This window comes from Miniopterus schreibersii (genome assembly GCF_964146895.1).
Source record: "Miniopterus schreibersii genome assembly, chromosome: 5".
Lineage (NCBI taxonomy): Eukaryota > Metazoa > Chordata > Mammalia > Chiroptera > Miniopteridae > Miniopterus > Miniopterus schreibersii.
The window spans coordinates 11,021,920-11,035,498 of record NC_138106.1 but is presented as its reverse complement, the minus strand read 5'-3'; the positions used below and the strand labels follow the sequence as shown (position 1 = coordinate 11,035,498).

At 42.7% G+C, this 13,579-nt stretch overlaps 1 protein-coding gene across 3 annotated transcripts in view; it reads right to left on the bottom strand.

Moving 5' to 3' along the window:
- The window catches only part of MRPL39 (mitochondrial ribosomal protein L39), a 32,917-nt gene extending 21,608 nt beyond the window's left edge, over positions 1-11,309 (bottom strand). For 2 of the 3 annotated variants that reach the window (XM_081137712.1, XM_081137711.1), the window contains exons 1-7: positions 10,509-10,634; positions 9,584-9,790; positions 7,524-7,663; positions 5,430-5,529; positions 4,442-4,509; positions 2,224-2,336; positions 82-147 (exon numbers count right to left, since the gene is read on the bottom strand). In XM_081137712.1, the coding sequence (XP_080993838.1) occupies positions 82-147; positions 2,224-2,336; positions 4,442-4,509; positions 5,430-5,529; positions 7,524-7,663; positions 9,584-9,790; positions 10,509-10,572 (758 nt within the window). In that variant the 5' untranslated portion in view covers positions 10,573-10,634. Of the gene's footprint in view, positions 1-81; positions 148-2,223; positions 2,337-4,441; positions 4,510-5,429; positions 5,530-7,523; positions 7,664-9,583; positions 9,791-10,508; positions 10,635-10,813 lie in introns of those variants that run through there. The other variant, XM_081137713.1, reaches the window with a different exon arrangement.
- Positions 11,310-13,579: the final 2,270 nt, after the last annotated feature.

Below are 13,579 nucleotides of genomic sequence, written 5' to 3'. Positions count from 1 at the left end.
TTGCACACTACATTCAGGTACCTACTAAGCAAACCCTTACTCTAAATTAGCATAGCAGCCAATTATTTAATTTTTACTTACCTGTGCAGCTTGACTATTCTCTCAGGGTTCTGAGATGCTTTCTCCTCTATGAGATCGATTTTATACCTAAAATGGAGCAAAGGAAAACATTTTAATTATGAACATACAAAAAGGAGTTTAAAGAAATCTTTTCTCTTCCTCTTCAGCAGTTTTTGAAAGAAAGGTTTACATTTGGAGCCCCCTCTTCCTCACTCCCCTTCAGGACCCCCCTTCACTCATGACTCCACCAAACTGTCTCACCAAAGCCACAGAAGCCTCCTTGATGACAACCTAACGGACACTTTGGGTCCTCACTTTCTTACCACCACTGCTCACCTCCACGTCTCAAAATGCTTATTATTTTAACTCTCTGGCCACCCTTCTCTCTCTCTGCCTTCAAGGATTTTTCTAGATCTTCTTTTCACTCTGAGCATCCTTGCTGGGCTAGCTCCTTGGTTTATACAGCTTTAATTACCATTTATGCATTTATATCTTCCACAGCTCTACTTCTAATCCACATACCTCTCCTGGGCCCTAAAATGTATATCCAAGACCCTCATGGACATCCACTAGGGTGTTCCCCAGTCCCTTAAACTCCCAAATCCTCAAAGTAAACAAAATATTACCCCCGCTTTTCCCACCAAACTTGTTCTTATTCCCAGCTTAGGAATAAGAGAGCTTAGTTGCTATTTTCCTAGCTTAGTAAATGACACTGCCAACCACCACATGTACAAGTGAAAAACTTGGGAGATTTCCTTAATTCCTGCTTCTCCCACCACACCCGCTATATCCAGTTCATTACCAAGTCATGTCAATTCAGCCTGTCTCCCAAATCTACCCCATTTTGTCCGTAGAGCTAATAGCAGAGATGAGCCACACAGCCCAGGTTCAAATCATGATTTTACCACTTACTATCAAGAGCCTTGTCTATTCACCACAGAGTGCTAAACAAATATTATGTGAGCGTGTGGGAAGGTTGGGAAAATTAGCCTACACAAGAACATTCACTTACTGTCAGGGCCCGCCCCCCACCCCCGCATTTATATCTCCTGACCCACCTCTAAGAGATGCTCCTGTCCCCTGAGAGCCAAGGCCTGATCACTGATACACCATGAATCATCCAAAACTCTTCTGTCCCTTCAAACTTACCCCCAAACCGTACCCTCCCTCCCCCACACATTCAACTAAGCTACAAAAGTCCTACACACCTCTGCTAGACTCTAACAGCTGAGCATGGGAAAGGAAAATCCTAGCGTACGTGGCATGAAAGTCTAGTATGCCGTCCACTATGGTAGCTATGGAACACTCACATTTAATTAGTCCTAACTGAAATGTGCCTAAGTGTAAAATACACACCAGATTCTGAAGACTTAGTATGAGAAGGGTAATAAAAAATATCATTACCATTTTTAATGTGGAAATAACATTTTAGATATATTGTTCAAATTTATGATTAAAATTAACCTCACTTTTTTTTTTTTTTTTTTTTTTTATGTAGCCTCTAGAAAATTTAAAGATAGCTCACATTGTATTTCTGCTGGGCAGCATGACCCAAGAATTTTGGCATGGTGACCTGATATGTTCTGATAATCCAAGGAATTTTCTTACAGAATCAATGGTGGTTTGGTTCTATAGTACTATTTTTACTCTGGTTCAGTTAAAATAGTATATTCTTACTAGTTTCTAAGTACATTGGTTCCAGAATATGCTAAAAATTGCGTTAAAAAAGAGTTGCACAAGCTACTACGTTTGAAAATCATTGTCTTCTATGTCCACTTTGGGAGGGTTTAGAGCGCACATGAATAAACTGTTTTATGGCACTGTTCTCCAAATTCAGCTGAACACAGTACATGCTTTTCAGCAAATTAATTAATGCCTTATGGAAGAATATTCCTGAGGCACAACACTTTGAAAAATGCCAACCCAGGGAGGGTATTGATAAAGGAGGACTTCATGAGCTAACCAGAGAATATATCTATCATAAAATATATCTATTACAAGCTCAATTTTTATTTTTTCCCAACAAAATTTGCTTTTATTTAGAATTTTTTCCTAAATTTTTACATTCAGCTTTAAGAATATAAGAATTCTTAAGACCTGAATTTCCTTCATTACATGTAACTTAGGGAGTTGTAATCTTATTTAAAGCAAGCCTGCACTTACCTATTGTGTTGAAATATTTCTAAGGCCACTTTTGCATCAACTTCCAGAGTTTCAAATGGGAGGTCTTTATAAATTAAAGCATGAGCATCTTTTGTGAAAGAACGTAAGTTCTCCTTAAAAAAGAAAAGTATTAACATTTGTAACAATTTACTTAAAAGTATTTCAACATAAAGCAAATAAGCTAAGTTATATGCTTAATATTGTAAATCAAACTAAAAAGGAAAGCAAATTTGTCAGGAAAGTTGGTAATTTGCAATAATTAAATATTTGGACCATGGAACATACGGTTAGCAATTTCTCCCAACTCTACAAACTATAAAACTTGCAATTTATTTGTAATTAAAATATCAGCCTGTATTAATAATTGTTAAAGATAATACTATGAAGAAATTTTAATAACTATTTCACTCAAATTATATAACCTTATAAATGTTTACTAAAATGATATAACAAATAGAAATGATAATAAATAAGTAGTATGATACAAAAATCTGTTTACACTATGAGCAAAATTAAGCTATTTAAATGCATGTGGAAAGAACTGTTTATGTGATTCAGAAAATTTCATGTAATACCATCATTGGCCCTGTACAAAATATACCTTATTTCCAATATTTTAAATTTCTGTTTAATGCAAATATCAATTTTACATAATTAAAATGATTAATAATATATTTATCAACTTTTATATGACTTTTAATAAAAACTGTAATTAGGTTTTCATACTATAAATCATTACTAACACAGAAAAGATCACTATTAGTCAAATAACTTTTGTAATAAAATTCTTTCCATAAACTTCCTATTTTTAGACTTTTTTTTGCATGAAATCACTCTTCTCCATTCTTGAAGGGGTCATTTACTGTATAAGGAATCTACATTCATGGTTTAACAGAGATGTTCTTTGAATTTAACTCTTCCCTATTTTCTCTCAGCCATCCACCCAATCCCATGGAGCCAGCAATTATCTAGTACATTTCTTTGTTAAAGTTTTATCTTTAAAAAAAGGGAAAGGAGGCAGCAAGTTCCACAGGTAATGAGAGTTGAATCTTGATCTTACTGGTTTTCACTTAATTGCTCCAATAAAGAATCTCTTCTTAAGTTTGGAGGCATACTTGGAAGGGAAGAAGTTACAATGACACAAATCCAGAGCCTGTGAAGAAACATTCCAGTTCCTTCCTTGGCCTTCCTTCTCCCTTCACTCCACCTCTCTTCCCTTCCTCTCTTTCCCTCTTGATAAAAAATAATATGGGTAGGATTATAAAAGAAATAACTTCCAAAGCCAGAATTTAACCTGCATCTGTTTTAAATTCTTGCTTTTAGAAATTAAGCATTTCACTAAATCTAAGATGTACCACTAAGGAAAAAACACTATCAATTAAAATAAGACGCCAACTACTCTAAGACATGTTTGTTTTCGGAGATATTAAAATGTGAACAAATGTACAGAGTGGAACTGATAAAATGGGATGCTACACCATGTCCCCTTTTCTGATCTCCAGATTTCCAATCTGTGGGACATAGAGTTTTGCTTAATTAACAACTGGGCATTTGCCTGCTCTCCTCAATCATAACTAAGCCTCTAGGCTTGAGTTTTGAAGGCCATGAGCACTCTCCCCCTACAGAACACCTGACTAGATCATCCCTGTTAGCCAGGCCCTGTTGCTACCCAAGTCCTAGACCAACAAGGAGCACCTGCATTATGAAGGCAGACCATCTGCACAGTCTAGTTTTTTGCTGCTTAGTCTGTTGCCCCCACTCAATGTGACGCTTGCATCTAGGGGGATCTCACGGTATGCAACAGGCTAAAGGGTTTAGAGCAATGGTTTTCAAATTGCACTGTGGGGATCCAAGTTTAAGGCTCCAGGCCCCCTACCACCACATGAACCAAGATAGTTAAGCTTCTGCATTTTATATTCTGGTCATCTGGAAAACCACTATCTTAAGGAACAGCAGGAACAGTACAAGGAAGAAAGCATTACAAGCAAAGGTCAAGTAGGACATACAGCTTCCATACTGTTGAGACTGCCTTCATTCATATGTCTCTATCTTAAATACACTAAGAAAGCAACAAGATAGATAGAGGGATGCTAGATGGATAGATTCATTCCTTTAAACATCCTCAACACGCCATACCATTCAACAATACTAACACAGGAATCATTCCACCAAAGAAAAGCACACACTCTAAAATTAATACTCCAAAGAGTATACTTACTTTTGTTGGCATCCACTCATCAAGTCTCTTATCCAAAACTACATCATAGCAGAAGGCTCCAGCGATTACTGTAAACCCAACCAAAATTAAAAGCAAAGTCAAATCTATTAGGGTAGAAAGCTACCAATTTGCAACAATTGAATATTTTAACCATAAAATGGTTAGCAATCTTTCCCAACTCTACAAAATATAAAAATGTTACCAGTTTTCCAGGTGCTTGTCAGAGCTCTACCAACATTCCCTCATCCAAAAAAATTAACTCTCCCATTATTAGCCCAAGATCACCAGTACTTTTGAAATGTTCAAGTTTTCCTCAGAAATAATGTTGCCACAGAGATTTTAAATAGCCCCTAGATATAAAAATTCCAAAAGGAACAAGATATCTAATAAGCAGGTAAATGACTAAGTGGACATGAAATGGTGAATTTCTTTTTTGGTATCTCCTACATATCTTTATTTTTGTTGTTTTGTTCTTATAACCCTTTATTGAGCTTTCCAAATACTTTTGGTTGTATATACTTCTACATTTTAAAAAAATACAAATGTAATCCTATTACACATACTGTTACAAAATCCTAGTTTTAGCAAAATTGCAAAAAGTAACTCTTTCATGAACTTCTCCAGAGTGTCAGCCATTTCTGGTGACATAGTATAACCTAAGTGTAGCTCTCTCCAGAAGTCTATTTATACTCCCATCTCCTTGTCCTCCACACATTCGATGTGGAAATAAACGCTTAACATGATAAGAAAAAAACACTGAGACAATGAAATTCACATTCAAGAGAAACATTTTCCTCTAATCCTATTACATTAATTATTGACCTCCATAATTAAATATGGATTTTGTTACCCACAATAAGTGGAATGTAAGTATGTTAATTTATACTAGATAAAATTAGAAATGAAATCTATACATCAAAGACAGGTACCAAAATATTCAAAGATTACAAAAAGTATATTTGTATTTATATTTATATTTGTACATTACCAGGCACTTCTGGAGCTCTGACCAAACTGACCACATATTCATCTTTGAATGCCCTCTCTATTGTACAGCCCATCATCATGGCACAAGACCGCCAATAAGCCTGGAAAAATGAAATTGACATACACACTAAGATTCACTGAGATCTATTCAACATTAACATTTAGGTTGACTTTTGACTTAGGAACTACTTCTAAATTTCTGTACATTGTCAGCACGTAGCAGTAACGACCATCAGGCCATGACACTATCTGTACTAAACTAAAACCACGAAATAATAAAACAACTTCATGTTGTTAGCAATGTTTCTGTGCAAGATATCAGACACCATGATGTTTATCAACCAATAGTTTTATTATCTGGTAGTAACTTCACTTTTAAGCCAGGATAAAGTTAACTTGTTAACCTACATGTGCTAAAGTAAAATAAATATATTAATATATACATCTATAACATATATAAATACGGAGGGAAAACTCAACTTTCAAGAATTATTTATGACTCCTATACCTAACATCATGTCCATCACTCAAATTAAACATATTTATAGCAAAGCAACCGCCCTATTAACCAGGCTCTCATTTTCCTAGCACATTTTGATCCACAGACATGCCTGAGACGGTACCATCCAATGACTGTCAGAGTCATGAAGAGAAACACGAGTCCTGCACACACCTGCTCATCTTATGTCCCATACTAGCACTACTGTAACTGGTTACTTGACTTTTATCAGCTCTTCCCCACACCTGAGGACAAGAGTGGGCTCACCTGGCTGTGCAGGGCAGACTGCTCCAGAATGTATTCTACACAATCACATCACATACACTAAGAATAAGTATAAACACGGGCCTTGAAGGCAAGTAGGAAAATGTACTTCTTCGTCTATCCTACATAAATGTTTATAATGTCTGTTGAACTCCAGACACAGAATGCCTAGGTTCAAATCCAGGCTCCACCACTTCCTAAACTGGTAACCTTGGTTAAGCTAGTGAAACTCTCACTAGCCTCAGTTTATTTATCTGGAAGATGGAGATAATAGCACCGATTTTATGGCATTTATGAGGATTAAATGAGTTAATACCTATGAATCACCTAAGACAGTGCCTGATACATCATAAATACTCAGTGTTGGCTATTACTATTATCTTGTCTATCATTTTCTTATTTAAGTATTTTATTTCTAAAATATTATTAAATACCTACTGTATGTCAGTTACGGACAGGGTCCCATAAGGGCCATGATCCCTGTCTTCAAAGAGCCAAATTAAAATTAAAATATTAAAAATTAAAAATTTAATATTGTATCTAGAATTTAAGTTAAAATATTGTCTCTAGAGACATTAGCCAAGTGTTGTGAGGTCCTAGAGAAAAGAGAGATTAATTCCAACAAGAAGGTTGTACAGAGCAGATAGCATTTTAATCAGGAGGAAAGAAAATACTCAAGAGTTGAAGGAAGAGCATCAACAAAAGCAAGTAGGATAGATAACACAGGATAAACCATTTATGACAAAGTCCTCTAGTGTGGCAAGAGCAAAGATGACGTGGAAAGATGCAGTGGGAGGTAAGGCAGGCTGAGGTCAGATCACACAGGTCCTGGAAAGCTACATGAACAGTTATCATGTAGGCAAGTTCTTTAGGGGTAAGTGACATGATCCTTAGTCATGTCTCTTAATAAAACTCTTACAGAACCATTAAGGAAGACTTTAGTATTAAAAAAGGGGGGTGGGGGTAGAGAGTTAAAAAGTTCCTGAAAAAATGCAGAAAAGATGGTCAAAGGCTGAATTCCAGCAGTAGTAGTTGGAATAAAATCACTCACAACATAGAGGGTGATCAATAAGTGTCAGCTGAACAGAGATATAAATGCCAAACGCATGCCATACCGTTTCCTCAAATCAAAATACAGAGAAATGGTTACTACTGGTATTATCTAAACCATGAAAATGCCTAATCTAACAAGTAAAACACAACCTAGTACAGTACATTTGACCTTGGCTGTCTTTGAACATTTCATACGCCAAAGAAAACAGACTTTAATAAAAAGGAGAAGAAAAAAACTGGGGGTGAGGGAGGGGAAAGAGAGTATGGAGACAGAAATACCTTATTAACTTCTCCTGGATCACGGTCTTTGAAAGTAAGAAACTGAATCTCACAGGACTTGGTCAAAGGCTTATACATGTCCCACGGCTGTCCGTCGACAAGAGCCAGAATGGACTTCTTGCAGTACCACTCACTTAAATCTAGGAATTTAAAATAGATTAAAGATAAAATCTAAAAGTGAAAAGCGGCATGTTTAAGGGCTACATTAAGAAATAAAACAATAGAAAGCAAGATTCTGCAAGATTCTTTTTTCTGGAAATAAAAGTATTACATATTACCTCTGTAATCAATAAAAACTAATATCCAACACACGCAATGTATTGTTATTAAGAAAATTACCCAAACCATTTACAAAACTCATTAAGGCTAAGTCCAGTTTGAAATTAATTTGTCAATCATTAATTAATAAACAATTTTCCAAGAGCTACACTTATGTATTCAGAGAGCAGCAGCATGGATACATTTGGATATATGCACACACGACTTAGAAGGAAAAATATTTAACTATACTTCCACAGTAAATCTGTTGTAGGTGGATTTGGGGTCTTGCTCCCAAACTATCTCTCACTTCCCTAATTAGATGGTTTTCAAGTACACAGCTACTCAAAGTGGTGGTCAAACTACAGGGTCTAAATTATCAGCCACTACATCAGTTCCATAAAGGCAGGAATCATGTCTACTCTTGTTCACTCATCAGCACATCCCAAGCCTAGTACTAGGACTGAAATATACTAGGTACTCAACATAACTTCACTGACTGACTGAAGGTATGAATGACAAGCAAGTCTCAGGGCAGGGGTCATGTTGAGTGTGGTTGAGAAGCTTCATTCATCTCTCTACGTGATGTGAATAAAGCTCCTTAAGGCCTGAGCTTTGAGCTTCTCTTATCTTCATCTGAAATCCTAACACCTACCATGTAGAAGAGGGTCAATAAATGCTCAAAAAACAAATAACAGTTATCATAAACACTAATTCAAATGCCAGAGTAAACAAACAATGAGAGTGTATAGGCCAACTAAAGCTGATAACTAAAGTTGTCACTTAAATGGAATCATTACTGAGTTTATCCAAGTTTGAACAATGCAGCTAGTCATATACATGAGTGAGCATGTGTGTGTACAGCTACTTGGGGCGAGGGCTAATTTTAAATACTACCAGTTCTATCAAAGGTACTATACAAGCATTTTGATCAAAAATAAAAATATTGAGACCCTGTTCCCTTCATGTGCACACCAAATCACACACAATGCAGTTTCTCCCTTAAAGTATGAACACAACAGCCTAGCTGGCGTGGCTCAGTGGTTGAGCATCAACCTATGATCCAAGCAATCGTGGTTCGATTCCGGGTCAAGGCACATGTACAGGGTTCCCCAGTAGGGGGCGTGCAGGAGGCAGCTGATCAATGATTCTCATCATTGATGTTTCTATCTCTATCTCTCCCTCTCTCTGAAATCAATATTTTTTTTTTTAAAAAAAGGTATGAACACAACACACATTTTTACCCCAATCACACTCACCCCATGCACATTTCGACTCTCACATTTACCACACATACATGTAAACAAAAACACAACACAGAAGGAGGCATGTGGTAAGCAGATAAATGATTTAAGTTAGGCTGTAAGGACTAGAAAGGAAAAGAAGCCAAAATAGCTGGTCATCTGGAGCCAGGGTAGTGCCTTTACCCCCAAATCCTTTAATGAGATCCTTATGGGGACTGTTCTCATTACATCAGAGTGCTATCTAAAAGAGACAAGCTACTAGTAACAATGTTTTCACGTCTGCCTTCTTCTACCAGAAACAACTGGACAGCACCTGATATTTAGCCAGCTTCACACAAATACCAGCACAATCTGTGCATTACAGTACCAACCCTGCAAGACCCACGGCACCCTGTACAGCTAAAGTGACAGTGGACAGAGAGTAAGATGCTCCGAAAAGGTAGAACTTCTGGGACACTCATGAGAGCAATAACAGCCTCTTCTCTCCTCTGCACCTGTCCTCCCACACAGCTTAGGTAAAAACAGTCAAAACTGCACCCTGACTGACTCATTACTTACGCATGGCACAACTGTAAGGAGTCGAAATGTTTTTATTCATCACAAACACAGTGCCAGGGTCAGTTTTCCCAACGTGTTTAACTTCAATCTTCTCGGTTCGGGGAGTCAGCGACAACTGCCTGTTTTTCTCTTTATTAAAGACATCATTCTGCATTTCTATCAGTTCGGCTGGTGACGGCTGGGAAGCTGGTGATGTTGCTATAAATCCTGCGCAGAAATGACAATAAATTAGAAAGCTGAAGAAGTGAATCACGTAGTGCCAACCCCACCTCGTATGCTCCCAAATCACCATCTTCCTACACGGAAAGGAGGCAGGACGCGACAGAAATTTGGTCAAAACGCCTTCAGGGGCAAAGTCCGACCACTTGCCAATATTACCCCTTAAACCGCCAGCCGGCCCCGACCCGCGCCTTGCCCGCGCCTTGGCTTCACCGTCGGATCTCCAGGTCCCACTACTTTCCTCCGCCGTATTCCCATCTGTGATTTACAGCTAGGGGCAAAAGGGTAACCAGGCAATGGAACCCAGAGCAGTCGCTGGGCAGGCGGCCAAGCTGTCCCCTGCCCAGGCCTTGGGGACTCAGCTCCGGGAGGCCGGCGGTGCCCGGCCAGCGCTGCCGCCATCTCGGCGAGAAGTGCCGGGCGCATCCACCCAACGCCAAGCAACAGGGTTTGGCGAGGCAAGCACGAGTATGCCAACGGCGAATGCGGCCATGCTGCGCCGGGACGTGGGCTCCTTCCCACGGGCGCCCCGGCCCCCGACCTTCCCGACCCCGAGGCCCGGGGGCCTGGGCCTGGGCCCCACCCCCGACCCCCTCCGCCAGGGCCCCGCGGGACCTCCCAGGACCCGCCTCCGGCCCACTCCAGGCAGACTCCAGCCCCTAAGCGTCGCCGCCGGCCCCGCGTCCCCACGGCCCCCGACACTCACTCCAGCCGGCGCCGCCACCGCGGGCGGCCCGCCAGAGCCGCAGCCGGCGCACCCCCGCGGCCATGGCCCCGGTCCCGCCGCAGGAGCCGCCGCGCGCCCGTCCGCTCCGTCCGCCTCCCCCCGGAAACGCGGAGCGCGCACTCGGGTTCCGGCGGACGGCTCCGTTCCGGCTCAGTCCCTCGGGGGGCGGGTCCGCGGCTCGCGCACGCGCCCTGGCGGGAGGTCCGGCGCCTGGAGCCCGGGCGCGCTGCCGGGGCGCGGAGGGCGCAGAGGGGTGCCGACCCCCAGGGAGCCGGGATCCCCACCTCGAGCCGGCGTCTCTCTTGGAGCCTCCGCGCCGGGCGTGCATCCTCACCCTCCGCCGTCCGCGGGTTCGAGCCCGGCCGACTGGGCGAAGCCCTAGCTTCCCGCCAAGAATACTCCTGGGGAGAAAAACTGGGGAAAGATACGTTCCCTTCGCTCTTGCCTCGGGGTCGTCCCGGCGGCCACGCCAGGACAGCTCGCTCGTGGCTCAGCGCTCGTCCTGCAGGGGAGCTTGCAGGTCGGGCCTCCATTCATTGAGCCGCCTGGCCCTCGCTCGCTCAGCGGGGGCGTGGTGCGCGAGTGCGGGAGCGAGCGCCCTCGCAGGAAGCCGCGGGGCAGTCACGGCCTTTGTGGTGCCGGAGCTCCGGCTCCCGAAGGAGGCGTCCCCTGGGCGCGGCGTGGAAATGCCCCCCGCGGCGTCGAGCGCGGCGGCTTCTCTCCGGGCGCCCGGCTTTCGGGCTCTGCCCTGGGCCTTCCCGCTTCTCCCCGACCTGCAGTGCGAGCGCGCCGCCGCCAGGGGGAAGCACCGGCTAAGGAACCGAGGCTGCGACCCCCGGGCTGGGCGCGAGGGTCCTGGGCTGGACCTCCAGCGATGCGATGAAGCCCTAGGGATGGATGCGTGAATAACATGCTGACAGCGTTAGCAATGCCCTGTTGTGTGCGTGAAGCTGCTAGGGGAGTAAAATCTCCACCCTGAAGCCCTTAGGGCAGAGGACCGGTGAGTTCCCCCCTGGAAGCCCGGGGCCTTTCCCTCCCCTCCCGCCGTCCCCCTGACCTTGCTCACTTCTCAGCTCCAAGGGCCCTTCCTTTACCTCGGTAACTTGTTTCCTAATCCCAATTCTTCTACGCATTAATTCTCCAGTTCTGTGATTTTCCAAATAAATGTTCTCTTATTAAAAAAAAAAAATTCTGAAATTTTCCAAAATAAAAAGTTGAGGGAATAAGCACAGTCCTTAAACCACAGAAGTGTGTGCAGCTCACATTGCAGGGCGGTGGCCGTGGCCGTGGCCACAGGCCAGCTGTGGCTCCATGGTTTTACTCCAGAATCCAAGCTGTGGCAGCAGCCCCCTCCTTGGGCTGGTGCTTCGGTGGCAGAGGGAAAGAAGACCAAGGAGGACTCTGAGCCTGGGGCCTGCTCAGGCCCACTTAGTGCTCAGCCTCACTGTCCCGTCCCCAGCGACTCCCACAGCCAAGCCTGTTGGCAGTCCAGTCGGCAGGTGCATGCCTTCTGCAGGAGGCCAGTGTTTGAAAGCAAACCACTGAAATCAGGAATCCATTAGGCCATAGTAAAGGATGGGATCTTACCATCTGCAACAGCATGGATCGACCTGGAAGGTTTCATGCTCAGTGAAATATGTCACACAGAGAAAGACAAGTACCGTATGATTCCACTTATATGTGGAATCTAGAAAGCAAGCAAGCAAACAAAACAAACTCATAAATACAGAGAACAAACTGATTGCCAGATTGCGGGGGGGGGGGTGGAAAAGGTGAAGGGACTGAGAAGTACGGATTGGTAGTTACAAAATAGTCCTGGGGATGTAAAGTACAGCCTAGGAAATATAGTCAGTAATATTGTAATAACTATGTATGGTGTCATATGAGTCCTAGACTTATTGGGGGGGTGTCGATTCATAAGCTATATAAATATCTGGCCACTATGCTGTACACCTGAAACTAATATAATAATGAGCGTCAAGTGTGATTTTTAAAAAAAGAAACTTTAAAAAGTAAAAATAAAAATATCTGTTTAGATACAAAAAAAAAATCCAATAGCACTGAGTAATTTTCCTAAGATCACAAAGATAAGCTAGGACTCACACTCAGATCAGTCTCCAAAGCCTACACTTCCTTCTTTCTCAAATTCATGTGTTTTTATCTAAATACTTGATTTTACATTTTCAAATTATTATTCATGCACTTGCTTGGAAAAATCAAAAATGTAAGTTCCCCAGTGAAAAGCCTCTCCCCTAGCTCTTTTCCCCATTCACAAGTTCTTACCAAAGCCTCCCACAGGGTAGCAGTTCTTGATGCCTCTCTCTGCTAACTCAAATAAATACACAGAGTTAAATGTGTAAGGATTTTGTTAGGGGAAATATCTGTAACACAAAAGGGCAAGGAGCCAGGTAAGGTTGGCCCCACATGAGATGGAGAAGGAAGATAAAGTGGAGGGATTATTGACGACCTGTGCAGCCTAAAGAAGATTCATTGGGGGGGGGTCCTCGAGCCGGAGTCCGTCATTTGAGGGCCCCAGTGTCCCAGGAGCAGGCGTGCTTCAGTATCCCACCACCCTCGGTCTTCAGCTTGAAGCGGTTGGGGGAGGGGGGCTGAGTGTCTGAGCAAAAAACATTGGATTTCAGCTCAGCAACTGGGGCCCTTGGTCAGTCATGGTCCCTGTAATTTGAGGCCAGTGAAGCACATGAAATAAGCTGCATTTCAGAAATCAAATAATGAAAGAAGCACTAGCTATGATTTACATTAAACACACACACACACAGCACTCGTATCGGTTATATCAGGGCTCGACGTCGCCCACTCCCGCCGGCCCGACGGGTGAGGGTGAACATGCTGCTCCTGAGAACGGGAGGAGAGAGCAGGTGTGCCCACGGCTTTGCCTCCTTTGGTATGTGATGCCCTGGGCTGAGTGGCACCTTCACCCACACCCTTCCTTACCAGCTCCCTAGTGGGCCGAGGCGGCGTGGAGAGTGTGCGCGCACTGGGTTTCAGGAGGAATGAAACAGTGGGATGCAAAGATCTACACAGATTCA